The sequence below is a fragment of the Ambystoma mexicanum genome, chromosome 1p (genome assembly GCF_040938575.1).
Source record: "Ambystoma mexicanum isolate Mex_15411 chromosome 1p, UKY_AmexF1_1, whole genome shotgun sequence".
Lineage (NCBI taxonomy): Eukaryota > Metazoa > Chordata > Amphibia > Caudata > Ambystomatidae > Ambystoma > Ambystoma mexicanum.
The window spans coordinates 1,333,736,419-1,333,762,669 of NC_090921.1; the positions used below are offsets into that span (position 1 = coordinate 1,333,736,419).

Here is a 26,251-nt window from a genome sequence, read left to right on the forward strand (position 1 = left end):
GTGTTACAGAAGACCACACTGCCTACTGCAGAGGATTTCACCTCTGAGGAAAGAAGGCTGAAGGAACTACAGGAGTCACTACATGAGGCAAGTGGGCTGGACACTTCCCCAGAAGTAGAATTTGTTAAACCAGACCCAGGGGAACATGCCGAAACACCATATAGAACCCTGATGGCAAGAATAATTGAGTTTATGGGTTGGTCTGCGCCTTCACCTGTTTTCCAACAGGATGACCTAACAGATATATTGGACAAAGGCCCACAGGAGGACCCGGTGGTCCCCTTCCATGCAGCCTTACAAAGAAAAATTGCATCTAATTGGGAAACTCCTGAAGTTATCCCTGCAGTCAATAAAAGATTGTCAACCAAGTATAGGGTAGCGGCTGCTGACCCTGAATACCTGTCAAAACACCCGACCCCAGAGAGCCTGGTGGTTCAAGCGGCAACTTCATCTAGCAGTAGGACACCTTACCCTACTGTCCCACAGGATAGAGATGACAAGAGGTGAGACTCTATGGCAAAGAAAGTCTTCTCTGCCTGTAGTATGGCGTTGAAGTCCATCAACGCCACCTGTACGCTCGCCAGGTTCAGTCACACACTATGGGAGTGTGCTTCATCAGCGGCTGACTGCATACCCGAAGGAGAGGAAAAGGAAGCCTTCCTTAACATTATTAAAGATGGCAAAGATGCCATGTGCAAATCACTTCAAACTGGCATTGATTCCGCTGACAGTATCAGCAGGGCCATGGCGGCAAGTACAACAATCCGCAGGCATGCGTGGTTGCGAAAGTCGGGCTTTGCCCCTGATGTACAGGCCAAGCTTTTGAAAATGCCCTTTGACGGCTCTCCATTATTCGGGAAAAAGGCTGATGACAGTCTGGAAAAGTTACAGACTTCTGAAGCAGCAGCAAAATCTTTAGGAGCTGCTATCCGCCAGACTCCTTTTCGCCCCTTAGGAACCTCTGGGAGAGGAAAGTCCTTTCGCTATTATTCCGCATTCGGGAAAGGCAGAGGACAGCCGGCTCAAAGAGGCCAAAGGAGATCCACCCGAGGTGGACGGGTCAAAAGTACTAAGACCGCAGCAACAGCAGGTGCCTCCTTACCCTCGGCATCTGCATCAGCCGCCCCCAAACCACTCTGAGGTCTTCCCACACAATACACCTGTAGGGGGCAGGTTAACTCACCATCTGACGGAATGGCAGGCTATAACCTCAGATGCTTGGGCATTGGAGACAGTTGCCCAAGGTTACTGCCTACCCTTTCTACACATTCCTCAGAGTCATTCACCGGGGAACAGCTCTCTAAAAGTTCCAGATCAGCTCCTCTTGCAGGAAATTATAGACCTGCTAGAGAAAGGTGCCATAGAACCGGTACCTGTAGCGGACAGGAACCAGGGCTGGTACTCCCCCTACTTTCTCATATCAAAGAAGGACGGAGGACTGAGACCCATCCTGGATTTACGAGAATTGAACAAGTTCCTCAGGAAGGACAAGTTCAAGATGGTAACTCTCTCTCAGATCCTTCAGGCCCTCCAGCTCCAGGATTGGCTGGTATCTCTGGACCTTCAGGATGCTTATTTCCATGTGCCAATCCATCTCAAACACAGGAAATACCTGAGGTGCGCAATTGGCGACTCTCATTATCAATTTCGAGTTCTGCCATTTGGGCTGACCTCCGCCCCGAGGGTCTTCACCAAGCCGATGTCGGTAGTGGCGGCGAGTCTAAGGAGGGAAGGGATCCATGTCTACCCCTACCTGGACGATTGGCTGATCAGGGCCGTATCTTCAGAACAGGCCCAGGCCCAGCTAGATTATGTCTGCCACTTCCTTCACAGACTGGACTTCTCCCTCAATTTAAAGAAGTCGCAGATGATACCATCACAGAGACTCCAGTTCATTGGAGCGGTCCTGGACACTTCCTTGGGAAAAGCCTCGCCACCAGAGGTGAGGGCTCAAGATATTCTACAGATGGTCACCAAGTTTCAAAATGCCCAACGTCTCCCAGCCTTTGACCTTTTGAGGTTACTAGGCCTCATGGGATCCTGCATCTTCCTTGTGCCAGAGTCTCGCCTGAGAATGAGATCTCTTCAGTTGGCACTGAGAAGTCAGTGGTTGCAATTCTCAGGGAGAATGACAGATCTCCTCCGGATTCTGGACAAGGTAGCCCGCGACCTGCAATGGTGGGCCTATCCAGAGAACATCTTGAAAGGATAACTGTTTTGGCAACCATGGCCGGAGATAACAGTATCACAGACGCCTCACTCACGGGCTGAGGAGGCCATGCCAACGACTTGACCATCAGCAGTCGTTGGTCTCCATCGGAGTCCAGACTACACATCAACCTATTAGAGCTGTGAGCGATCAGACTAGCGCTGAAAGCTTTCCTGCCATCAGTACAGGGGAGGAATGTCCTGATAATGACGGACAACACGGTGGCCATGCACTACCTCAACAAAAGAGGCGGCGTAGGGTCACTGCCACTGTGCAGAGAGGTGATGCAGCTCTGGTTTTGGGCAATTCGGGAAGGAATCTCTCTATCGGCAGTCCACCTTGCTGGAGAGAAGAACTTGACAGCGGACGCTCCGAGCAGGCAGAGCACAGTCTCCCACGAGTGGGAGCTAGCTCAGGAAGTCCTTCAAGAGATCTTTGCCCTTTGGGGAACCCCTCAGGTGGATCTGTTCGCCACAAGCACCTTCCCCCGAGAGGAGCTCTAGGATATGCGTTCGTAGTGGACTGGGAGTTTCCACTTCTTCACGCGTTCCCACCAGTCCCTGTTATTCCTCAAATGATCAGGAGGTTGAGAAGATTCCGGAGAACCATGATCCTAATTGCCCTGGATTGGGCCAGGAGAACGTGGTACCCGGACCTTCTAGATATGTCCATCTGTCCTCCAATCCGTCTTCCATTCAAAGAGAATCTTCTCTCGCAGAAGGGAGGTCAGGTTCTCCATCCAGACACCAGAACCCTCAACCTTCACGCTTGGCTTCTGAAAGGTTGAGGTACAAGGATTGGGATCTCCCTGATGACGTCATGGAGGTTTTGCTTTCGGCCAGAAGACCAGCAACAAAGTCTTTATACCGCTGCTGTTGGAACAAATTTTGCAGCTGGTGTAGGGAACAGAATATCGACCCTTTTTCATGTGGTACACCAACGGTGTTATCGTTTCTACTCTACTTGGCAAACTCAGGCCTTCAAGTGGGCACTGTAAAAGGCTATCTGGCAGCTCTCTCCATCTTCAAGCGCACTGCGGAGGAACCATCGTATTTCAAAATTCCTCTAGTGGTACAATTTCTTAAGGGACTAACTAATGTTCACCCTCTAAAACCATTCCGGGTTCCCTTTTGGGACTTAAATTTAGTCTTAAACTTGTTAATGTGCACTCCATTCGAACCACTTCACTCTTGCGCGCTGAGATTTCTCACGCTTAAAACTGTCCTATTGGTAGCACTAACATCTGCTAGGAGGGTGAGCGAGCTACAAGCTCTCTCCTGTAAACCCCCACATACAATCTTCCACAATGACAAAGTTGTCCTACAGGTGAAGCCTAATTTCCTCCCAAAGGTGGTTTCTGAATTTCATATTACTCAGAAAATTACCTTGCCTTCCTTCTACCCTCCTCCCCATCAGGGGAAAGAGGAGGAAAGGCTACATAGGCTGGACCCTAGGCGAGCTCTCAGCTTTTACAAAAGCAGAATGGCTAGGATCAGGCAAGCAGACCAACTGTTTGTAGGATACTCGGGTTACAAGTTGGGACTACCCATAACAAAACAAACCATCTCCAGGTGGATTATTTTGGCCATCCGGGAATGTTGTAGACTAGCAGGGAAAGAGCCACCCCAAAGTCTCAGGGCTCATTCAACCAGGGGTATCGCAGCCTCTTCGGCTCTCCAAAGAGGGGTACCGGTCCGGGACATATATGCGGCTGCCACATGGTCGTCCGCACATACATTCACAAAATTTTACAATCTGGATTCCTCCACTGCTCAAGAGACCAGATTTGGCAAGGCCGTATTACATTCGGTCCATCCCTAAAGGGATACATAACACTATCACTCCCACCTCCAATTACATGCCACTGCTATGGGAGTCTATCAAAGATAAGGAATACGTCAGAGGACACAATCACTTCGAAGAACAAGTTACTTCTTACTTGGTAACGTTCTTTCGACGGGATGTTCCTCCGACGGATTCCTTATCGCCCCTCCCAATCATCCCTGTAGTGATAACTTCCCTTGTGGTTGCAGCTTACGCTCCTTCAAGGTCACTAACCAATGCAGGCATGACTTTTCTTATGCTACAAAATGGAACTTAGCAACGGACGCAGCGCGTGACTATTTATGGGCATGGTGACGTCGGCGCCGATACGGTGGCCGTCAAGGGACATCGACTCGGCGGACGTCGACGCGCAGCGCCCTCTACAGAAAAGATTTCCGAGGCCAGCAAGCTGGAAACGTATTATCAAAGATAAGGAATACGTCGGAGGAACATCCCATCGAAATAACGTTCAGGTAAGAAGTAACTTGTTCATCTGCAGCATTCTTGGGGAAATCATTTGACTGGACTAAGTGATACATTTTTACTCCAGGCAACCTGTAGTATATATAGGAATATCTGAGGATTAGGATTCATTAAGGTTGATGTAAATGGGAGTTGCGCTCAGAAGCACGAGTGGAATGCCACAGGGGTCCCCGCGGCAGGTGGGTAGGGGCCCACCTCAAGTAGTAATCACTCTCCCACTATTTCCCCAACTGATACCACCAGGTGGGGGAGGTTTATTGTTAACCACGGCAAAGGGTATAATTTCGAGAACCCCAGTTAAATCCCCTATGTCAGATAAGGAGCTTCTTGAGGATGCTATTCAGGGACCGGTAAAGCAAGTGGATTTGATGGCTGAGTTTGTGGGGTATATAAACTGAGTCCTGTCTAATATTGAAGCAAATGTGAATCATATAGTGGCAGAGGCAGGGATTATGGAGAGTGACCTAGTCTCGGCCAATTCAATTTTGGCCCCATTGATTTTGCACGAGTTAGCAAAAATGGTTTGTATGTCATTAGATTTTAAAAGTAAGGATTGGTTAATCCCGGAACCTCCTGTACGAGATGTGGGCCTCACAGAGATCTTACCTCACCAACATTTTAGTTGTAAACAAGGTAAGGGTGGCAGACTCTTGGGTTTATGGCCTCCCAAGGGTAGACTGGGAAGGCCATCGAGGTCTGGGTGTGAAATTAAATGTAAACAACGTGGGCTCAGGTTTTGATGCCGAGACAGCAGGAGTAGAAGGTATAAAAGATGGCCCTCAACAGGAGGAAGTTGCCACTAATCGATGAATTGTCTTTCCAATTCTGTCCAGAATTATGCACTCTTTGGACAGAGGCTATGAGATGTTGAATTTTGAAATTGGGGACCTTAGGATATCAGTGAAGGAAGTTTTGAACGTGGTACATTTATTTATTAGAGGGTTACATAATGGCAGTATCAGTTTTTAATAATCTTAACTTAAAAGGGGATGGTACGGCAGGGGTCGGTATTCCCGAGGAAGTGGGGGTGGAGTTTAAAAATACAGACGCCTCCTTGGTGAATGGGGGGTTTGATGGTGGAGGGGCGGGATCGAAACAGAAAGCAGATCAATCTGAAATGCCCCCTCCATCTGTGTCATGCTTAGGACTGGCACAGGAGCAGGGGAAAAAGCTCTGGAGAAGTAGCCCCAAGGGTAAGAACATTGACAAGGGGAGTAGTTCAGGGCAAAAACAAAAAAAAACATAAAATCGTAAGCTCCCTTCTAGCCAACAAAATAGGGGGTCCAGGAAATTTCGGCGAAATTTAAAGATGGAAGTGGATAAACATATGCAGGTTGACAGGGATGCTTTAGAGTTGAAAAAAGAGACTTCTTTAAAGTTAATAAAAGGAGTAGTTAACAAAGAAAGGGCAGTGACTGCTGAACTTGGCAAGGTTTCAGTATCTTTAGATAACATGCAGGAGGAGGATAGTCCCTCCTTCGACTTAAGTAACATCTCAGTATACCCTGTGGATAGGGACGGTTCAGATTTTGAGAAAGATGAGGTCATTGAGGATTTCTCTAATATTGATTTTGGTGACGGGAGGGGTATGAGGAAGTGTTGTCTATTGAGGGAGGGTGGGGTGGCTACCTTGTATGGCCCTGTAGATGTGTATGCAGGAAAACCTCTTGTAGGGGGCTTAATGAATCAGCCACCGAAGGTGGAGAAACTTTATGCGATTTTCTCCAAGCCGGTGGTTGTCAAGGATTTACCAGGGGATTTGCCCCTGATTAAGGTTTACTTGACTGTGCCAGTGCCACCATCGAGAACAGTGGAAAAAGTGGGTTTGGGTGAACCAATAAGTAAGTTTGCAGAAGTCTTCAGGGGGCCAGTGAGTAGGGAGGAGGTCCAGAGAAGGACTCCTAAAAAATGGCTCCGGCAACAGCAGTCTAATCCTCCACAAAAAGTGGTTGTGGAGGACGATCATTTATGTATTTTCTTGAATCGAATCTTAGAGCTCTAATAGGTAACCCCTGAATAGACACTATATTTTGGCCTTAATGCAAGAAATTCCTAACCTGAGATTGTTATCTTCAGGGGACATTAGAACAGTTTAATTTGTGTATGATGATTGTTTGGATACAGTAAAGCTCCATCTGAGGTCCCTTTTAACAAAGGAAATCATCATGGCTGAGAGAGAGCGTTTCCTGGTACTAGGTTTCGAGGTAACTGATACAGGGCCCTCGATATTGTCAAGTTTGGTGGCAATTTATCGAGATGATAAGGTCAAGATGCAAGAATTAAGAGACTTTTGTAATCGGGAGATCTATAGCTCTAGAGGCTATACTCAAGACCCCATGAGAAGGAGAGGGGAGGGCCCATGGGAGGGGGCGGGGGGAGACACTCACAATATACATGAAGGTCTGACTGGTCATTAATCACGTGGAACTTACAAGGATATTATGAATAATCATGACCTTTTTGCCTCATTTGACATGATTTGTTTACAGGAGACTTTCTTGCAGGACATACCCATAATAGATGGCTTTGACGCTGTATATATTAAGGGTCGCCGGGGAGTAAAGGGAAGACCGTATGGTGGACTAATAACGGGCGTTAAATGGTCTTTGGGAGGCTTCTATGCGGAAAATTGAAACAGACAGGCCAGACATTTTGGTGGTGTTGCTAGAATGGTGAGACAAGGGGGGGGGGGGCTCCTAGTAAATGTTTTTTGTTAAATGTTTACTTTAGCCCAATAACGGAACAGTTGGAGGAGGCCCTGACAGCTGTGTCTTTTACATTATTGGGTGAGTTCCCCGTTGATGGGGCATCTGTGATAATCGTGGGAGACTTTAATTTTCATGCTGAATGTTTGGAGGACAAGTGGTATTTGGACCCAAATAGGAGAGCTGTGGTTAGGGAGGCTCGGGAAAGGGGCAGAAGAATTACTCAAGAATTGGAGGGCTGGAACTTAGTAATTGTGAATGGCAATATACAAATGGATATTCCCCCGGCCTTCACATGGCAGAATGGGTTATGGAAGATGACATTAGATTACGTCTTTGTCTCGCAAGATTTAGTAGCTAGAGGGGATACTCTGGAAGTAACAGCCCTGACCTGGAGCGATCACTCCCTGCTTGTATATAGACTGCATTTGACAGTGGCAATAAATTCAGGGAAGAATGAGGTAAAATGGGTCTCAAAAATAGTAAAAGCCTTTCTTGGAGAGATAGTAAATCTCTCTTTTGATAGGAAGGCTTTTTTATGTACGGCAGAGGGATCCTCAGGGACAGTGAGGGAGTTGTTGGGTAGGCTTACTACCGATATAGGTTTAAACTCGGGGATAAAAAAAAGGAATGGTATTCACTCCTTTGATCTAGAGATCCAAGTACACACAAAACAATTGCATTGAGAGGTAAGGTATCTCAAGAGGTCTTTATCCATTGGTTATAAGGACGAGGTTCGGAGACTAAAACAAACATATAGGAATTGGGTGAAAGGAAGACAATTTGTGCTGCATATTAAAGATGCTGAGAGAATGCTGGTGTGTATGTCAGGTAATAAGACTGACACATTTTGGGAATTAATAAAACCCATAGGAACTCAGGATTTCTTACAAGCACAGGCGGTTAGTGATATATCATGTGTCAAGCACTTCTGTAACATGTATAGGGTAGAGGGGTTGGAAAGGTCAGTGACCTGGTCCCAGGTGGAGTGGAATGGGCCCTTGGTCTGGGATCTGGAGGACGTTGCTTACCTGATAAACAGAAGGAAGCGGTCTAATGCACCGGGGCCAAGCAGTCTATCAAATTTGACTTATAAAGATAATCTGACAGTCAAAAGTCCACTCATATTTGTTTAGTAGCATTCTTGCAAACAAATAGTTTCCTAGTACCTGGTCGGCGGCCACTATAATTTTGATTTTTTTTAAAAAGACTGGGGCAGGTCTTCACCCCTATAATACAGACCAATGTCTCTTTTGGATGCATCCAATAAAAATTTTGCAAAAATGATATTGAAAGTTTTGCACAAATGGTTACTGGAATCAGACTCTCTTGATGTTTTTCAGTCAGTCTTTCGCCAAGGTTTGAGTACTGCAACAAATAGTTTTGTTTTAGATTTACTAGCACACCAAGCAAAGACCCAAGATAGGCCTGTTTTTCAAGCCTTTCTTGATATTAGTAAGGCATTTGACCTTATGAATAGGTCTCTTCTGTGGAAAAAATTACATGATCGGGGTTGCCCGGCGGCTTTGTTTGGTACCCTGGAGGCTTTACACACAGACACAAGGATTAGGGTCAGGCTTGATGCTTTTGGAAGTTATTCACCATGGATACAGACAAATGGGGGCTTACGGCAGGGTTGTGTACTGGCCCTTTTTCTTTTTTGTTTTTATTTATTGGGGAGGACACCTAGGAATATTTTAATACCTTCCCTCTGGGATTGGGATCCCTGGTAATCCAATATTTATTGTATGCCGACGATATCGTTCTATGCGATTTAACAGCTATTGGTTTACAGAGAGCATTAACAGCGGTGGAGGGATTTCTGGGGAGTTTGGACCTATTATTAAATACAACAAAATCAAAGATGCTTCTGTTAAAGGGTGGGACAAAAAGTTGTAAAACACTACCCTGGCATTTGAAAAGTGGTAAGCTAGAAGTACTGAACACGTTTTCCACATAGGCCTTTCAGTTTATGACAAAGCTGTAGGGCCAGAGTCTGAGGAAGATCTTAAGGCTAAATTCCTAGGGCCACTTGTGAAGTTGCAAGTGTTTGATGGTAAATTTTGGAGATTTTCTCTCTTACCAGTTTTGAAACTTTACAAACAGCAATTGGTTCCAAAATTAATTTATGGTGCTCAAACTAGGAGTCAGAATGTAGATTGGCAGAAATTAGAGGGTGCATTGTGGAGAGGTTTTCTGCATTTACCACAGTCAGTACCTCTTTCAGGGATCCTGTTTGAGATGGGACAGCTCCCTATTCATACATTGGTAGACTGGGGGGGGAAACTGCAGTTATTCACAAATATTTTGAACCCTCTAATGGTTTCAATCTTTGAACAGCTGAACCTTGCGAGGATTCAGGGTGGCTGTAGGGTCTTATCGGACTGGGTTACGAGCTGAGAATCAATGCTTCAATGTGCAGACATATCAGTCGAAGACCAAAAGTAGCTAAGTTAAGATGGTGTAGATATGTCTGGACAAAATGTAAGAACGACGATAATGGACTCTAAATGTTTTGGCAATCATTTTATGTGGACTTGTAAAAGTTTTAATGTACCAGCACCTTATCTGAAAAAACATCCATCAAGAAGTTTTAGGTCTCAACTATTAAGAATTAGGCTGACCAATTAAATACTGGGACGGCGGCTTAACATTCCACGGGATCAGAGATTGTGTCGCCATTGTAAGACCTAGATTGAGACTTTAAAGCATCTATGTGTGAGGTGTCCCATTTTGGAAACCCTGAGAACTCAAATTTTATCTGGGATAGTTTACTCCTCTGAAGATGAGCTGTGAAGGAGGATTTTAAATTGTAACAAACTGAGTCTGGGTATTCATGTCTTAGAGTTTTTAAAGAACGCTGCAGTATCTTTTTAGTATATTGGGGTATGTCTTAACTGTAGTAGGAATTGTAAGAGTGAAAATGTATTGATTAGATTGCTGTTGAAGTGGATGGAACTGTATTTTGTAAATGTGAATCTTAAATTGTACTGTATTTGTTAACATTTTTCTTTTGATCACATTACGGTTTTTAAACACTGTGTTAAAAGTAAATTTGTACTGTGGGACACAATAAAATAAATAAATAAAATAGAAATGCACTTTTAGATGTAAAAGATAGCATTTCAATGCATTTTTTGTAACGTTAAAACATTACATGGAGCTGTCCAGTGCTGAAATTTCGGCACTGGCGGCAGCTCCTTGTAACGTTTTAATTTTTTTTTGTACATTGGGTGGATCGGGGGGCTACCCCCCAACCTCCACGGCCACCCCCTAACCTTAATGTAACCCTTCATCTAACCCTAGCCCCAACCCTAATCCAACCCCTAATCTTAACATTACATTTCGATGGATCCATCTAATTTTATTCAACGAAATGGGCATTCTATGGAATGGTATTTCGATGGAAAAAATGTAATAGTTTGGTGTTGGATGGTTTGGTTGTCGATGCAATGACCGGATACCAGAAAGACAGTGTGAACAGAGTTGGCGACAAGGAGGCGAGACCTTTCCCTTTCCGTCCCAGGCCTGTGAAACCTCTGCAGAAGGAATCGTAAGATCGCAAACAATAGCTAGCGTGTGTTGCAGCAGATGTCAACGGTACACGGGGCCCTCCTCCTCTGATAACCAGGCCGTGGAGAGACGCTTGCAACCGCGGTACCGGCCTTGACTTGAAAAGAAAAGGTTTATCCAGAGGTGTTGGTAGGGTGGGAGGTTGGAGGGGGGGGACTGAGGAGGCTATAGCCCTGGGTCTTTTGGTTGTAGCCCCAGTTGAGGAGTTACAACCAAAAAGACGAGCTAGCATCCAGTCGCAACAGTCCCAAAATTAGCATAGCCCCGGATCTTTTCCAGACCTAGCAACACCCAAGGGTTTATCACAGCCGATGAGTCGAGGGGAGAGACGATAAGAAACCGAACTGTGTTGTACCAAGCGGCTAATTGAAGAAAATACAAGGAACTGTTAATGTGAAAGGAGAAAACCAGCTCGGGCACCACGAGGGGTCAAACTGGTCATACAGGGGTCTAGTAAACTCCTCTGTACAGTCAAAAGTCTTTGACTGGGAGATGATTGTAAAGCTAAGGGAAGTGAAACCTGCATCAAAAAATTGTTCAAAGAACTGTGTGATTAACAAAGCTGGCAAAAATGAACCCGACGGAGGGACGGGGAGGGCGAAGCCTGAGTCCCAATGAACAGTGTGTTGAGAAGAGTGAACTCGGCAGAGGTATATCCACAGTGTACTGTGACAGACATTAAGATTTGTGAATGTCACAGAAGAGATTGTTTTGAGATGCCATAGTAAACCCGACCAAGGGAGGCAAATATTGAGAATGGTCTGAGCCCGGAAGAGGGGGATCCAGGGGTGAAAAGGCATCACACAAAGTAAATGCGAAAAACAACTCTTTTTATTTTGGATACATCAGGTCCTCAGAGGCTTGAGACTTTTAACCACTGAAGGTCCTGATATCTGAGAGCGGAACTGTTGGCTCGTGCTGGGAAAGATTGAGCGTGTGCTGTGCTCCGGAATCCTACTCTGCCCCGTGCTCAAAACGTGGGGAAGGGAGACCCCCCTCTCCCCTACAACCCCCCCCCCCCCCCCGGCTAGCACATCCTGACTTATCATTTGTGAACACTTCTTTCTTTCTCAAGAACCTTATCCCACACATTTCTGTATTTAGTTGTAAGAATTGCTAATAGGTTCTGTTAGTATAGGCCCTTTTATTTTGACAAGACTCACCATGAACTGCTGCAGTTTACCTTGTGTGCCATTTCTTTTAAGTTGATCTTTCACCATGATCGAAGCGGTCTGTTACTGAGAGCAAAATCGCCTTATTACCGCCAGGAGGCAGTGGCATAAAATGGCAAGCACTGCGATTTGACAGGCTCTCCGGGGTCAATCTGTGCCCCAGTATAGCGCCTCTCTGGCTAGTAGGGATTTAGAGGCCAGGCAGCGAGGACCATCTGGGTGAATTCCAATCCAAAATGGTAACATGTGGCAATCCATCACCCATCCGGAAGCCATTCGATCTCTCTGGGAGATACCTACTTCCCATCCCCTCTCTGATCACCGGAGGGGCCTCAATGTGTCTCCTGGAGTCCACCCGCGTTCACAAACATGGGATCACTCTTGTCCCTCTCCCTCCACTCATCATCCACATCAACTAACCTTGATAGGGTTCAACCCTGGGTTATCTGTTACTCACCAGGTTGATGCCTCCTTACAGGATAGATCAACCTCCGTGTTAGCCACTCCAGATTATTCAAGTGTTGAGATTTATGGTCTGGCGGCATGTCACTGTAGTGCCCCTTTGTGATTGCCCCTATCATCACAACATGTGCTGCACAGTGTACGCACCGGTACCTTGAACACGGGGATGGCATCACAAGCGCAGGTGTTGTGTGATATGTTGGTATATGAGCTCTGGTGAAGCTGTTACTCTATCCTCAAGCCTTGACGCTCCACACTGATATTAACCAGCCTGTCCTCTGGGCACCCGCTGGCTGATGTCTCCCAAGTGCAGCAAAGCTAGCCGCATGGCCGCAAGCCCTCCAGCGATCACCCCAGCGCAAGCACAGTTAGGGTGCACAGTGAGACCCGGCGGGGAGCCTGGCTCTGGTCTTCGCACAGCGTGGCAGCCACACGTCCGCGACCAATCCACTGCACTCTGCGCTGTCAGCCATTCTGGCAGCCCCAGAATCCCCCCCATCTGATGCTTGCCCTTGCACACAGGCACAGATATCAGTGCAGGCGCTGTTCAGTCCTTGCGTTGACGATCGCTGTTCTGCCAAGATGGTGCCCAACCGCCGAGGTACTCTATGCCCCTTCAAATCTCTGCTATTTCCGACGCCGATCCCCACCAAGCTGCTTGCAGGATGTTTAGAGGCCTATCTGCCACTTTCCAATGTCGATATTTCGGCAAATTTAGGTTTGTCAGGATAAAGTTAGCAGGATATTGTAGGCCATTACTGAACCCACAGAGCCCACGTCTACATGCTCCAGCACTTGGCCATGCCCTGATTCATTTTATTGCTATCTTCATAGCGTCCTTACTGATGGACTCTGTTTTAGGCTTTATGACAGAGGTAGTTGGCCTAAAGTGCAAATAGCTCTGGCTGGCACACAGTGAGCATTTCCTATGGCTGGCATGTGAGCTATGCTCTTATTAGCTTGTACTGATTGCCAGGGCAACTTTCCAGCGTAAAGGGTTGTAGATGAAAAAAATTTAAAAAGTACTTTGGATTCCAGGATGGCGGCTGGCAGGGACTAGACCTGTCGGCTGTGCGCTCCCAAATCCCGGACGCGATTACTGTGGCCCACCACCCCGCTAACAGATGGCAGTCCCCGGAAATGTAGCCGCGAGGCTCCTGGAGCCCGCCTGAGGGGGAGAGAGGGGGACAAAAAAAAAAACACGCACGCACGCTGGGCTCGTGGGGGAAGGCAAAGGCTCCTGTCGGGCACTGACTGAACAGGCCTGGATTGAAGGCAGCGCTCTGGGTGGAGTTGCAGGTGCGGGGAGAGCGGAAGAGCCTAGCTGTGCGGGCACCCGCACCCACAGGAAGGAGGAGGAGCGGAGCGCTACAGTGAGTCTGGGACCTTGCGGGGCGGCTCGTGGAGGAGCAGGCGGGTCCTCGGCCACAGGGGAGGGGAGGACAAGAAGCGGGAGCCGCTCCTGCGGCAACGAAGCCCCGGGCTCCAAGTGATCTGGGTGAAACACGGAGTGGATGCTGCAGCAGGCGGCGGCCCCTGTGGCTCTCCAATGATTGGGCCCTAATCAAGGCGCTACTGGGGCGTTGTGACCCCGTGAGGCTCATTAAGTGCATCCAGTAGGATAAAGGGGTGGAAGAGGGATCAGCAGGGCTGCGCTGGTCTGCTAGAGGCCCCGCACGGGTAGACTGGCCCCAGAAAGTGATTGGGGAGCAAGAGGGAAAGAGCCAGCTGAGTCTCTCCCGCATGCAGGGGACTGAACTGATGGCCTCATGAAATAAAGGAAAGAGTGGAAAGTCAATGCAGCACCCAAAAGATACACAAAGCACCCTCCACTCTCTGTGGCCGGTACAGGATATGGGAAAAGGCTCAGAGGGCAGCTGCAAAGGGCCAGAGAAGAGCAGGGGCCACAGTAGGGCCACGGGAACTGACTCTGGTCACTAGACAGGACTTCCTGGGGGAGATCCAGGTGCTTCAAACTAATTTGGCTAAGACATTCCAGGAGCAATTCCAGCTTATGCGCGGATTTGTATGAAGCCCTTGGGGAGATCAAGCGGGACCTAAGACAACTGGGCGAAAGAACAGATCTTCTGGAGAGGGGTCTGTAGGAAATGGAAAAGGAAACTTCCGCTAACAGTGAGGCCATAGAGCGCCTTGATGTGGCGACCCAAAACCTGGAGATCCAAATGGAGCACATCGAAAACAGGTCTTGAAGGATTAACATAAGGGTGAAGTTGTTGCCGGAATCGGTCCCGGATAAGGAGTTAAAGCAGGAAGTCCAGAGCATCTTTGCTGGAATCTTGGGGGAGTCGGCTCTGGACAGCATTAAACTGGATCGTGTCCACAGGTTTGGTAGACTGACCAAGGGACGTCCTTGCCGCTTTTACCATATATGCCCAGAAGGGGGCAGTCCTCCAGGCGGCGGGGAAAAGGGAACCAATAATGTTTAAAGGCCAACAGATAGCCCTGTAGCAAGACTTGGCCAGCACCACCCTAATAAAGAGAAGACAGGTGGCACCGGTGTTGAAGGCACTAAATGATTGCGGAATACGCTACAAGTGGTCGTTCCCATTTGGTCTAGTCTTTGACTGGGAAGGGCACCAGAAACGCATAACGTCAGTTTCTGAAGGAGCTAATATGTTACGGATTGACCTGGATGAAGGACCCTCGAGCAACACTGGGCAGGCCACCAGCAGCAAGCCAGGGCCAAGGCCGTGGGAATGGTCTACAGTGGGGAGCAAAAGGCGGAAGGGCCCGAGAGGGATTGGCATGTCACCGAAGGAGAATGGGGGGGGGACCCCACTCAAAGCGGGGGGTTGTCAGCTCGGGGAGAATTCTAACAGGGACAAAACGCGCAAGGGGTGGTGGACCCTTAAAGGTGGCAGTTGAGCTAGGGGGGCGAGGAGCGCAACATCCTGGGGTCAGCAAGGGTGACGAGGCCCGGCAGGGGGGACAGGGGGAGGAGCGGAGGAAGCGAATATGCCAACTGGAGAGGGGGGCGGGAGGGGGCGAGTGGGGGGGGAAGGGTGTGGGAGGCGATGGCATAACGGGAGGTCAATATGGAGTATTATGGGAGGAGGGGTGGGGATCTCCCACACGAAGAAGGAGGGGACGAAGAAGACAGGAGTCTCCGGGGTGGTTGCCAGGTTGGGCAGGGTGGGTGGGGGGAGGTGGCGGTCTCACCCAAAGTTGGGGATGCAGGGTGGGAGAGGGTGGGGGACTCGGGAGGCGGCCGTAGCGACCAGTGGAGCAATTCAGGTTTTACGGAATAAGAGAAAGGAAGCAGAAGGTAAAAGAGAAGAGGAGGGGGAACAGAAGGGGGGGGGGGATACACGGCAGACCCGGTAAGGGGAGAGTGGGCCGACTAAGAGGGGTGTACTGCACAACAGCCCAGTCTTCAGGTGGCTAACACATAAGGTTGGGGGGCTGAACTCCCCTCTTAAACGTACGAAATTGGAGCAGTTTACCAGGTCCCATAAACTGGATGTCTTGGCACTGCAGGAGACTCGCTTATTGCGGAAGGACCAGTAGTGCTTGCGATTGAAGGGTTTCTCTCAAATACTGTTTGCATCGGGCCCCACAAAGAAAGGGGGGGGCAGCCCTGGCATTTGGGAGGGGGATAGACTTCAGAGTGAAGGATGCACTCCGGGACAAAAGTGGGAGGTACATTATGGTAAGGGGAGAGTACATGGGAACGCCTTACACTATAGCCTCAGTGTACGGCCCGAACGCGGGCCAGGATCAGTTCATGCAAGAGAACTTGGGTACCCTGCAGGACTTTGCGAGGGGCAGGTGATACTGATGGATCTCAATTTAGCGTGGGATAAGAGGGTCGACCGTAGGCAACGTGAGGGGGGTGCAGTGGCCTCTTCCCACTTGAAGGAACGGTGGGAGGAAGCTGGATTGCGAGATGTTTGGAGGGCGCTTAGGGGAGGAGAGGAGGGGGGGTTCACGTTCCTCTGACGTTCATAGAACCCAATCAAGAATAGACTATATCTGAGCGTCCGCAAGCCTGAACGGAGGGGTGAATCAGTAGAGGTGGGTCCCATGGGGATAGCAGACCACAAGGTCATGCAGATGAAGCTGTAGCTGGGGAGGCGAAGGTCGGGGGTGTGGAGCTGGAAATTGCCTGAGGCACTTCTGAGGGATCAGGTGATGCAGGAGGAGATAGGAAGTAAGATTTGGGACTTCTTTGAGCGGAACAGCATGGACACAAGCCTCAATATTAGGTGGGATGCTTTTAAAGCTACTCTGAGGGAGAAACTCATCACTCTAAAGGCGGAGAGAAACAGACTGATGAGAGGGCTAGAAGCACAGCTGGAAAGAGAGGTGGAGGCCGCCAGGGTACGAGTGGGAAAGAACCCCACTAAGGTGTACAGGGAATACAGGTTAGCAGAGGGCCAACTGGGATCCTAAGGACCAAAAGGGCAGAGGAGGCTATGCTAAAGGTTAGACAAAGATTCTATGCGAAGGCCAATAAGGCAGACTCACTTCTGGCTCGCCTTCTGAGGGGAAACAGGGAACGGAATGTTATTGGGGCCATGAGGGATAAGGGGGTGGTGAGAGACTCACTCGGACTGAAGAGATAAAGGGGAGGATGGCGGAATTCTACGAAGCTTTGTACTCTTCACATAATCCATTGCCTGGGCCACAGAGGGAGTTCTTGGGGGCCCTTCCCCTCCCACGGTTATCTAGGGAAGAAGGGTGGGAGCTAAGTCGAGCTATCACGGAGGACGAGGTAAGAGCAACCATAATGGCACTCCCCCGAGGCAAGGCCCCAAGTCCGGACAGCTATCCAGCGTCCTTTTATAAAACCTACTCCCATCTGTTGGTTCCGCATTTAACACAACTATTCAACTCGTTTGGGCCCAGAGGTAGCATTACCCCCTTGATGGAAGAGGCTAAAATAACACTCGTACATAAAGCGGGCAAGGATCCCGAAGATTGCACATCGTATCGACCCATTGCCCTCATAAACACAGAGGCAAAATGTACACTAAAATATTTGCGAAGCGGCTGGAAAAGTATTTACCCTCGCTGGTCCACCAGGACCAGACCGGGTTTGTGGTAGGGAGGCAGACAGCTGGCAATATTAGGCGGGTTGGGCCACATGGTGGAGAAAACACAGAAGACGACCACTCCGGCGATCCTCCTAGCGCTAGAAGCTGAAAAAGCGTTTGATCGGGTGGAGTGGTCGTTCTTGTTTCAAGTAATGGAAGAGATGGGTCTAGGGTCAGAGTTCATCAACATGGTCGCGGCAGACTACAAGAATCCCAGGTCGCGTATCCTAGTGAATGGAGAGACATCACATCCAATTATGCTCCGGCGGGGGACGAAACAGGGGTTCCCCACTGTCCCCCCTGCTCTACGTTATGTACTCGGAGCCCCTTCTACTGGCCATAAGGAAGGCCGAAAATATTCACGGCGTAACATTCGGGGGATATCGGCATAAAGTGGCAGCATTCGCTGATATGTTGCTCACGCTGACACAGCCAAAGGAGTCCTTCAAGGCGAGCATAGAAGTGCTGACTAAATTCGGGGAGGTATCTGGTTTGCGGGTCAATTGGCAGAAGTGGGAACTGATGAACTTGTCACTAGAGACGAATGAGGCGAAGGAGTTAAAGGTGAGCCGTTTAAATGAAGCCCAGGTGGGTTACGATACCTGGGGATTAGGATAACCCCTTCTCTGGCTGGTTGGTACGGAGCGGACTACTCCCCCATGCTAACGGCGATTAAGAAAGACCTGAGGAGGTGGAGTGCTCTTGGGATTTCCTGGCTAGGGAGGCGGGCGGTCCTTAAAATGGTGATTCTTCCCCATGTACTCTTATTTATTGCAGGCGATTCCGCTATCCATTCCAGCGAGCTTCTTTAAAGGATTGGACCGGGCGGTCCAAGAATTCATTTGGGAAGGCACGAGGCCGCGCTTGTCCAGACGACTACTCGTGGCGTCCAAAGGGCGGGGTGGCCTGGCTCTTCCGGACTTCAGGCGATACCATGAGGCTGCACTGCTCCGGGTGATTAGGGAATGGTTTGTGGATGACTACAAGAAGCACTGGGTAAAAATGGATAGAGCAGTAGCCCGACATCACTTGGGGGAGGTATTATGGCTCCCGCGAAGGTTGAGACCACCCCACATCTATCTGAGTGCTGTAACAAAGGGAATGGTGGACACCTGGGATAGGGTATTGGAGAGGCGACGAGGGATTTCGTCCTTTCCATCCCCGTTTACACCTATCTTCAATAATGGGGATTTTACGCAGGGTTGGAGGGGGGGGGCGTTCCAGGCGTGGGAGGGGGGGGCGGGTTGCAGGATGTTGAGGGATATGTTTCACTACCAAAAGGTGAAAACCTTTGAGGAATGTAAGCAGGAATTCAGGGAGGGGGAAAGGCTCAGGTACTTCCAGTTTAGACACTGGGTTATGTCGGCGGAGGTCAGGAAGGCGGCCACACGCGACCTAACACAATTCGAACGGTTCCTCCTGACCCAGGAGGGATCCAGAGGTCTAATCTCGGACCTATATAGACTCTTAGAGGGCGCGGGCCCAAAGGTCACCTGGCCGTAAATGAGGGGATGGGAGTAACAACCGGGGGCTAGAATGGAAAGGGACGACTGGGAGAGGTTATGGAGGATGATTCCAAAGGTGGCTAAAGCGACCCAACTGCAGGAAGCCTGGTACAAATATATCTATAGCTGGCACTATACGCCGGCCCGCCTGCACGCAATGTACCCGGCAACTTCAGGGGGACTGCTGGAGGGGCTGTGGGGAAGTGGGTACGGCTACTAGCATATGGTGGGACTGCCCCCGTATTGGGCCTTTTTGGCGCGAAATTGCACGTGCCAAGTCCCAGGCTTTTGGGGAGTGGGGCAGTCGGGACCCCCCGGGAGATCTTGCTGGGGAAACGGGCAGCAGGGGGTGAAAGGGAGAGGAGAGGAGAGGGAGTATTAAGGCGAAAGTGGTATTTACTTTAGCAGCGATGGGCCTGATCGCACAAAAATGGAAGAGCCCAACGATTCCTACGGAGCAAGACTGGCTAAGGAAAATGTGGGACATTGTTTCGCTGGAATGGGCAACATACGCGGCTGATAACAAGTTGGGGGGCTTTTCAGCTGATTGGGGTGAGACGCTGGATTACCTGAAAGGGGAGTTTAGGGAACAATGGCGCACCCAAAGACTAAAGCTGCTGGACATTCATGGCTAAAGGGCTGGAAGGGGGCCAATAGGAAAGAAGGACCTACTGGCGTTATGACAGAAGATGGGGAGGGTGGGGTCCAGTTGATGATGTTTTTTTGATTTGTTTACATGCTGAAATCAATAAAAAGAAGTTTTTAAAAAAAAGTACTTTGAATAATCCCTAGTCTTGAAAAAGAAGTAAAGATTAAACTAAAGTTGTCAGTGTGTTGAGCTGGATGAGAAATGCTCACACTTAATAGACCTTTGACTTTTGATCCATATAGTATTCCCCTGCTGGAGCTTGAAGAAAAACTTTGCAGTGACCTAATGTGGATCAGAAAAGTGATTGATTGAAAAACCATGTTTGCTCCGCTTCTGTTTCTGCCTTTCCTTTCTTAATTAACCCGCTTTTCGTAGCTTAGCTTTTGGTTAAAAAAAAAAAGAGGCATGCCAGTTAAGTTTTCCCCCTTCTCCGAAAGAAAGATGGCAGTAATCCATTCAGGCCAAGTTCGGTTGGATGTCATTGGTAGTATTTTCACTTTTTACTTAAGTGAAGAAATTGATTCTGTGAACCACAGGTATCACTGAAATGTGCATATATATTTTCATATTGAAGCTTTGAGAAAAGGTTAACATTTGACCTGCTATGTACATTCTGTATTTTAGAATTGTGCTTGGAAATATTGAGGAATAGGCACACAACTCCATTTTCAGTTATGAAATGTATCCCATTTGTTCTTACTATAGGCAATATTGCAGGGTGCAAAATTTGCACTCACCACTAGCATTGGCTGTTGATATTTGCTCTTGGCGAGTACAAAATAGTTTGCTGTGTGTATGTGTAGAAGTGGCAAGTTACTTTCTATGGCTGGCTAGTAGCTTGTAACTTGAAATTTCCCCTGAATATTGTATACATGTACTTTCATCTAAAAGACGGTCAGCCTGCCAGAATTCAGCCTTTCTGTTTTAGACAGATAGCACGCTGCCTGCCACTGTGGAACATGTTTTTTTCTTCATTTCTGACATTCCAGTGTACCTTTCTGTCAAAAAATGAATACATTTTAGTTGGATAACAATGATGCCTATTTTCTGAGCTCTAAGGGACAGTTCATTTTGGTACACCTGTGTAGTATCTATCATATTAGTGCAGATATTGCAAGCAGGAAGTGTGTTCCTTTATTCAGCGCATTCCTGCTCATCCTACAGTAAGTCCTGCTTTAGAGAACCTGACACAGAGCATCATAGTTTCAAAATGTACATTTTAATTGTAATGATTAAAACACCCAGACATACAGACCTGGCTGTTAACCATGAACTCTTGAGGGCTTCACACACAAGCTCACCTCCTGCGCCAAGTCCCTTGGGTTTTCACATCCATAAACACCACTCCTTCCAGACACACATAGATAAGAAAACTGAGGCAACTTGGTATCGGCTCTCCCTACTGTGAAAAGTCAAGCCATTCCTTGATCCGGACAGCTTTATATCCACTGTTCAGGCACTGGTCCTATCCCACCTGGATGTGGGCAATAGTCCTCGAAGGCCTCCCGTCATCCTCACTTGTGCCCCTGGGAAGTGTCCTGCATGTGGCTGCACGCCTCATCAACGGTCTCCGCAAATACGACCACATCACCCTGGCCCTCATCGATCTTCCTTGGCTCCCACTGCACGCACAAATCTCCTTCAGGTCTTGCTGCATCATCTATAAGGCAGTTGCCCTCAAGTCACCCAGCTACCTCGCGGAGGAACTCAGTATCTCTATCGGACAGCTCATGACCAGAAATCGGGATGCGTGCAGACTTGAAATCCTCCACTGCAAAAAAGGAAAGGACCTGAAAACAAGCCTTCTCTGCTTACGCCCCAAGACTATGGAACCTCCTCCCTGTCAGCATCAGACTCGCCCCTACACTCCTACAATTCAGAAAAGGACTCAAGGGGTCTCTCCTCCTCAACAGCTAGACCATCACGTCACCCCTTGCACCACCTGACCTTCTAGACGCCGCCCGCTCCTCTCCTCCCCGCCACCCGGTACAGCTGTACCCCCCCCTCCTCTGTGCCCACCCCCTGCTGTATATCTGTTATGTTCTTACCTCTGCAATGCGCTCTGTTATGCATCGGTAATGTTGTACACCTCGGTAAAGCTCTCCATTATGTATCGGTATTGGTGTATACCGCTGTAAAGCACTCCGTTGCTTCTCAATGCTAGGTCTGCGCTCAATACATACCGTGATAATAATAATTTAAAAACTGTGATAACAAAAATTAACATAGTGCTAAAATGTACCATTAAAAACAATAGCAAGCTACAAAGGAATGAAGTGATTGACTGAAGAAACAGAACATATCATTTGCCAGTTTTTTTCTGCCTTGAAGAAGGCTCGGACATATAAATTATTGGCCGTGTGGCCCAACCTTAAGTTGGCAATAATTTATTTGCAGTGGACGGTTTTAGTATTTCTCTTATGCTTTTTCTCCATTGTTCTTTTCCACCCCCCCTTTTATTTTTTTACTCCTTTTACGTTACGACTATGATAGCTGAGTTAAGTTTGTATCTATTCTACAATATGTAAATTCAAATGTTTGTCCTATATTTGTTCATTAACCTTTCAAAAATAATAAAAAAATAATTTGAAAAAAAAGAAAACTTTGTTTGACAACTCTACTGCCATACAATAAGCAGAATGATTCAACGCCACACTCCGTTGAATATTCAATCTGAGAATCGAAATGTCCCTGTTTACATGTGCCTAGATAAAGTGAAGACTATTGTTTAAGAACGTTGTTTCAAGGCTGATTTTTGTTTTCTTTGTTTTATTTACTGCATTGAGTTGTTATTTTGTATATGTACCTTCGGGGATCTGTGCTTTAGCCCAATTGCACTTAGATGCTCACAATTCTCCTAAACATGAGAAGCTGTGTTCTCTATAAACAGTTTTTATAGTCCTATCTGGAAACGCTTAATACATCTGTGATAAGTTTATTATTGATTGGTTAGCAAAATATTGTTTTCGGGAACTTCATTTGTTTTGTTGTTCATAACCAACACCCCTCAATGTTCTTGAAATTAATTTAGTGGGGGAGCACTTTTTTCCATGGTTACTGAAGCTACAGTTTGAAGCCAGTACCTGGGCATGCTTCTCTGCAAGCTTTGCAATGCTTGTTAAAGTAACAAGCTGCAGCCGACGCAGATCTACCCTGTATAGTTTAGAAACGAGGTTTGAATAAAAGTCATTGAGGGTCTGGACATACTTTGTTTTAGTTCAGGTTTATTGGTTGATTTAAGAATAATATCAGCAATACTTCAGGGTACACCTGATAACAATTCAGAAGCAGGTGAAAAAATAAGAGACCATATTAGACAATGTTCCAATCGTAAAATGCTGACCATTTAGTGTTTAGTAGACAGATAACAAAGAAGTCGCCTCCGTAAGTGATAAAGATCCAAAATAGGATGATATGAAAGAAGCATGGCAATGTGTAGTAAAGTCATGTGCTGTTTTAACTAGTCAAAGAATCCAAACTTCCCTTTACCGAAACCTTTTTCAGTTGCAAAAAAATAAATTGATAATAGTCTAGCTGTTTGAAAAGGCAGGCTGAGGTTTATAGATTTTAGAGACTTTAAAAGGCTAAGAGATTACTAAATGTAGCAGATTCCTTTACATATACTTTGCTCATATGTTTTCTTGAAAAACTTTGTACTTCAGATTTTCAGAATCAGTTGGCCCACAAGAAAACGCTGCTCTGGTCATCGAGTCTTCTGCACTTTGCATTGTGAAAACATTTGAAAAATTGATTGTTTATTAAAGGTCGTTGGCCGCTTGTGATGCTGTGGCTGTATTTTAAAAAACCTGCACATTTTCTTTGAAAGTTTAAGTGCACCCTTCTAAATACCTTCATTCCACTTTTGTTCTATTGTGACTTGCAGCTTCCTCAGCCTCCTCAACTGCAAACCCTGCAACGGAAGCTGAGCAGGCCTGGCCTCAGAGCAGCGGCGAGGAAGAGCTGCAGCTTCAGTTGGCACTGGCCATGAGCAAAGAAGAAGCGGAGCAGGTAAGAGCAAAGGTAAATTCTGCCCTGGGGGGGATGGGAAGCATCTGACCACATGCTAAAACACTGCACAATAGATTTCGACACTATAGTGCGGTTGAAAGACACCTCACTGCTGTTAGGGTATACCTTATTTAGTTATTCATATCCCATGGGTCATGGCATACTGCATGCAGGCTCACAATGATTGGATCTGGATTTTTTCTCATTTTAGGAGGAAATGGGATTGTTCAATGTCTTCAGTTGGCCTGATGCAGGAGTCTTACTGTGGTATTTGTCTCGCAGAAAATCCTCGAACGTGCAATGCTGGTAGAAATTCAATCTGCTGCAAGTAGTGTTTGATACCGTGCCAGTTACTACCATACTGGTCAGAGCGCTGAGATTTGTCCGCAAGTTGCCTACTGTAATGGAGTCTAAGAACGGGTAACGGAAAAGTAGAATGGCAAAATGGAAGCACCTACTCACAAACTGACAGTTTTTGATGTGGCATTAGGATAGTTAAGAAGATGGGTGAGTGCTTCTTGATGCTTGGATTTACGTTGACCTAAGTGTACTGACTCAAGCTATTTGTGGTGAGGAGTACTAGCTAATAGTAGGATGCAAAATGCTATAGGAGACTGTGGAGGAGTGTTGATAATTAAATAGACAGTACTGTAATGATTGTTATACGATGTCTCGAGATGTGCTAATTGGTTTCCTTGAACTACCGAGTCATCTTTTGGCATGGCAATGCCCCAAAGTAGACCTCATGAGTTTAATCGACCGACAGTCAAGAACTAGGCTGTCAGTCAGGCCAATGCCACGTGGTGACAGCATAGTAAGGCAAAAACAGGAGCGTGCAAGGAAGAAGAAAGAATGAGAAAGAATGAGAAGCTGTAGAGTGCCTAAATTCTGTGTGCCAAACCTATTTGGCTACTGTCGGAAAATATGCTGATGCTTAGTGGTCCTGTGTATTACACCTATTCACTTGGAAGTAAGTATTTTTTGTGGTGTATTTTCCAAATTTTCTGGAAATAGGTGAGATGCAAGACAGTGGAAAAAATGGGTTTGAAAGACAATAACTTGCTCCTAAACTACTGTGGCAAAGACGGCCTAGTTCCTGCAGGCAAGAGACATTTTGATCTGGGAAGCTGTACTCAAAATCCCCTCATGAACCCTTTAAAACCACAGACTGGGGTTACGTTAAAACCGAGGAAAACACCAGTAGTTGCTGTAAAATGTACTTTTGTTTTTTCAGTTTTATGGTGGAGTATTTATATACAGCATCATGAAATTGGTTATGCTAGTAATTTGCCTGTGCTTAATGTGTATTTTTACTTCTTGTTTAATCATGTACTAGGTATTTTGCAAGCAAGCGAAGAAATGGTGATTCAGACAATAGATCAATTTGTGGGAAAGTGAGGTAGTCCTCAATGCCCAATTGTTTGCTTTACGATATTTGATCAGAAATTCTGCTCTCAACTCTTAAAACACAAGCAACACAATTTGTTTGATAAGTTAAACATCTCATTCTCACATAACATTGTATTTCTTACATCTTCTGCTATCTCATGGCAGGATATAATAACTTTGTAGAATGGCAACTTTTTACTTCTGTTGATGTCATTAGGAAGTTTATAATTCGATCTCACGGTTTTTGTGATCAGGAACGGACAATTTATTTTTGCTTTGAACTGTTTAACATGCCTGTGATTCAAATGCCAGTGCTGACTTTAAATTGTTTTGGTGGCAAAAATGTTAACGTTGCTGTCCATGAGAAATACATTTGTAATATGTACATGAAGGCTGACGAAATGCTCAGTCTTACCTGTAATGGAAAGCTGCATGTGCAGTCAGTTCCAGCTCCAATGAAAGTATGTTGGTGAACGCAAGCAGGCCACTTCGACTTGTATTATAGCTGGATCACCTGTCGCAGTACATGCAGAAATGGTGCCCTGAGAACATTGAGCGTGTTTGCCGGGCTCAACATTTGAACTTGCAATTGACTACGGATTATTGCAACTTTAATTTTTTACCCATAATGTTTGACCTTGACAGGATGGCCACCAATCCTTGTTCGTTATTTTCTTTCTTATGCCAATATCTGGGTGCACATTTGGTTTAAGCAGAAATTCCAAACAGTGGTTTTGGAGCTGTACTTTGGTTTCTTGCATCCAAAGGTCCAAAGGTGATTGTGTTGAAAAACCTTGTATTGCTTGTTTTGAGCTGAAATGCGAACTCTGAATGACTTCTTACTTTGCCAACGCTGTATCAAGAAGTTCCTGTCCGGGTGGGCATGGACCATATAAACGTGGGTGGATGGCATGGCCACGGTCCCCTTAAACTAATGGAATTATTTTTTTAATTGGAGGTTTTCTGGTCCTCTGCTATGGTTCCTGTTACAGTGCAGTTTACAAATGGTCAATTTTATAATCTATGAGCTGAGGCTATATACTATTAAGCCATGCATGAGTGAGACTTTCTCTTTACCACACACTGACCTGAATCACTGTTAGGATGATGCCAATTTTGGCAGTAAAGGAAAATAAGTAATGTTGATGAGTAATTTCCTCAGGCTACCTTAATGTGACGAAGCAGGGTTTTCGTCCCTTGTTTTCTTCTTCAGTT

General features: G+C 46.9%; 1 protein-coding gene across 8 annotated transcripts in view; it reads left to right on the forward strand.

Moving 5' to 3' along the window:
* Positions 1-26,251, forward strand: part of EPN1 (epsin 1) — an 835,995-nt gene that overhangs the window by 363,086 nt on the left and 446,658 nt on the right. For 4 of the 8 annotated variants that reach the window (XM_069606952.1, XM_069606915.1, XM_069606932.1 and 1 more), the window contains one exon: positions 23,523-23,647. In XM_069606952.1, coding sequence (XP_069463053.1) covers positions 23,523-23,647 — 125 coding nt within the window. Of the gene's footprint in view, positions 1-23,522; positions 23,660-26,251 lie in introns of all 8 variants that reach the window. The other 4 variants (XM_069606959.1, XM_069606941.1, XM_069606925.1 and 1 more) reach the window with 1 other exon arrangement.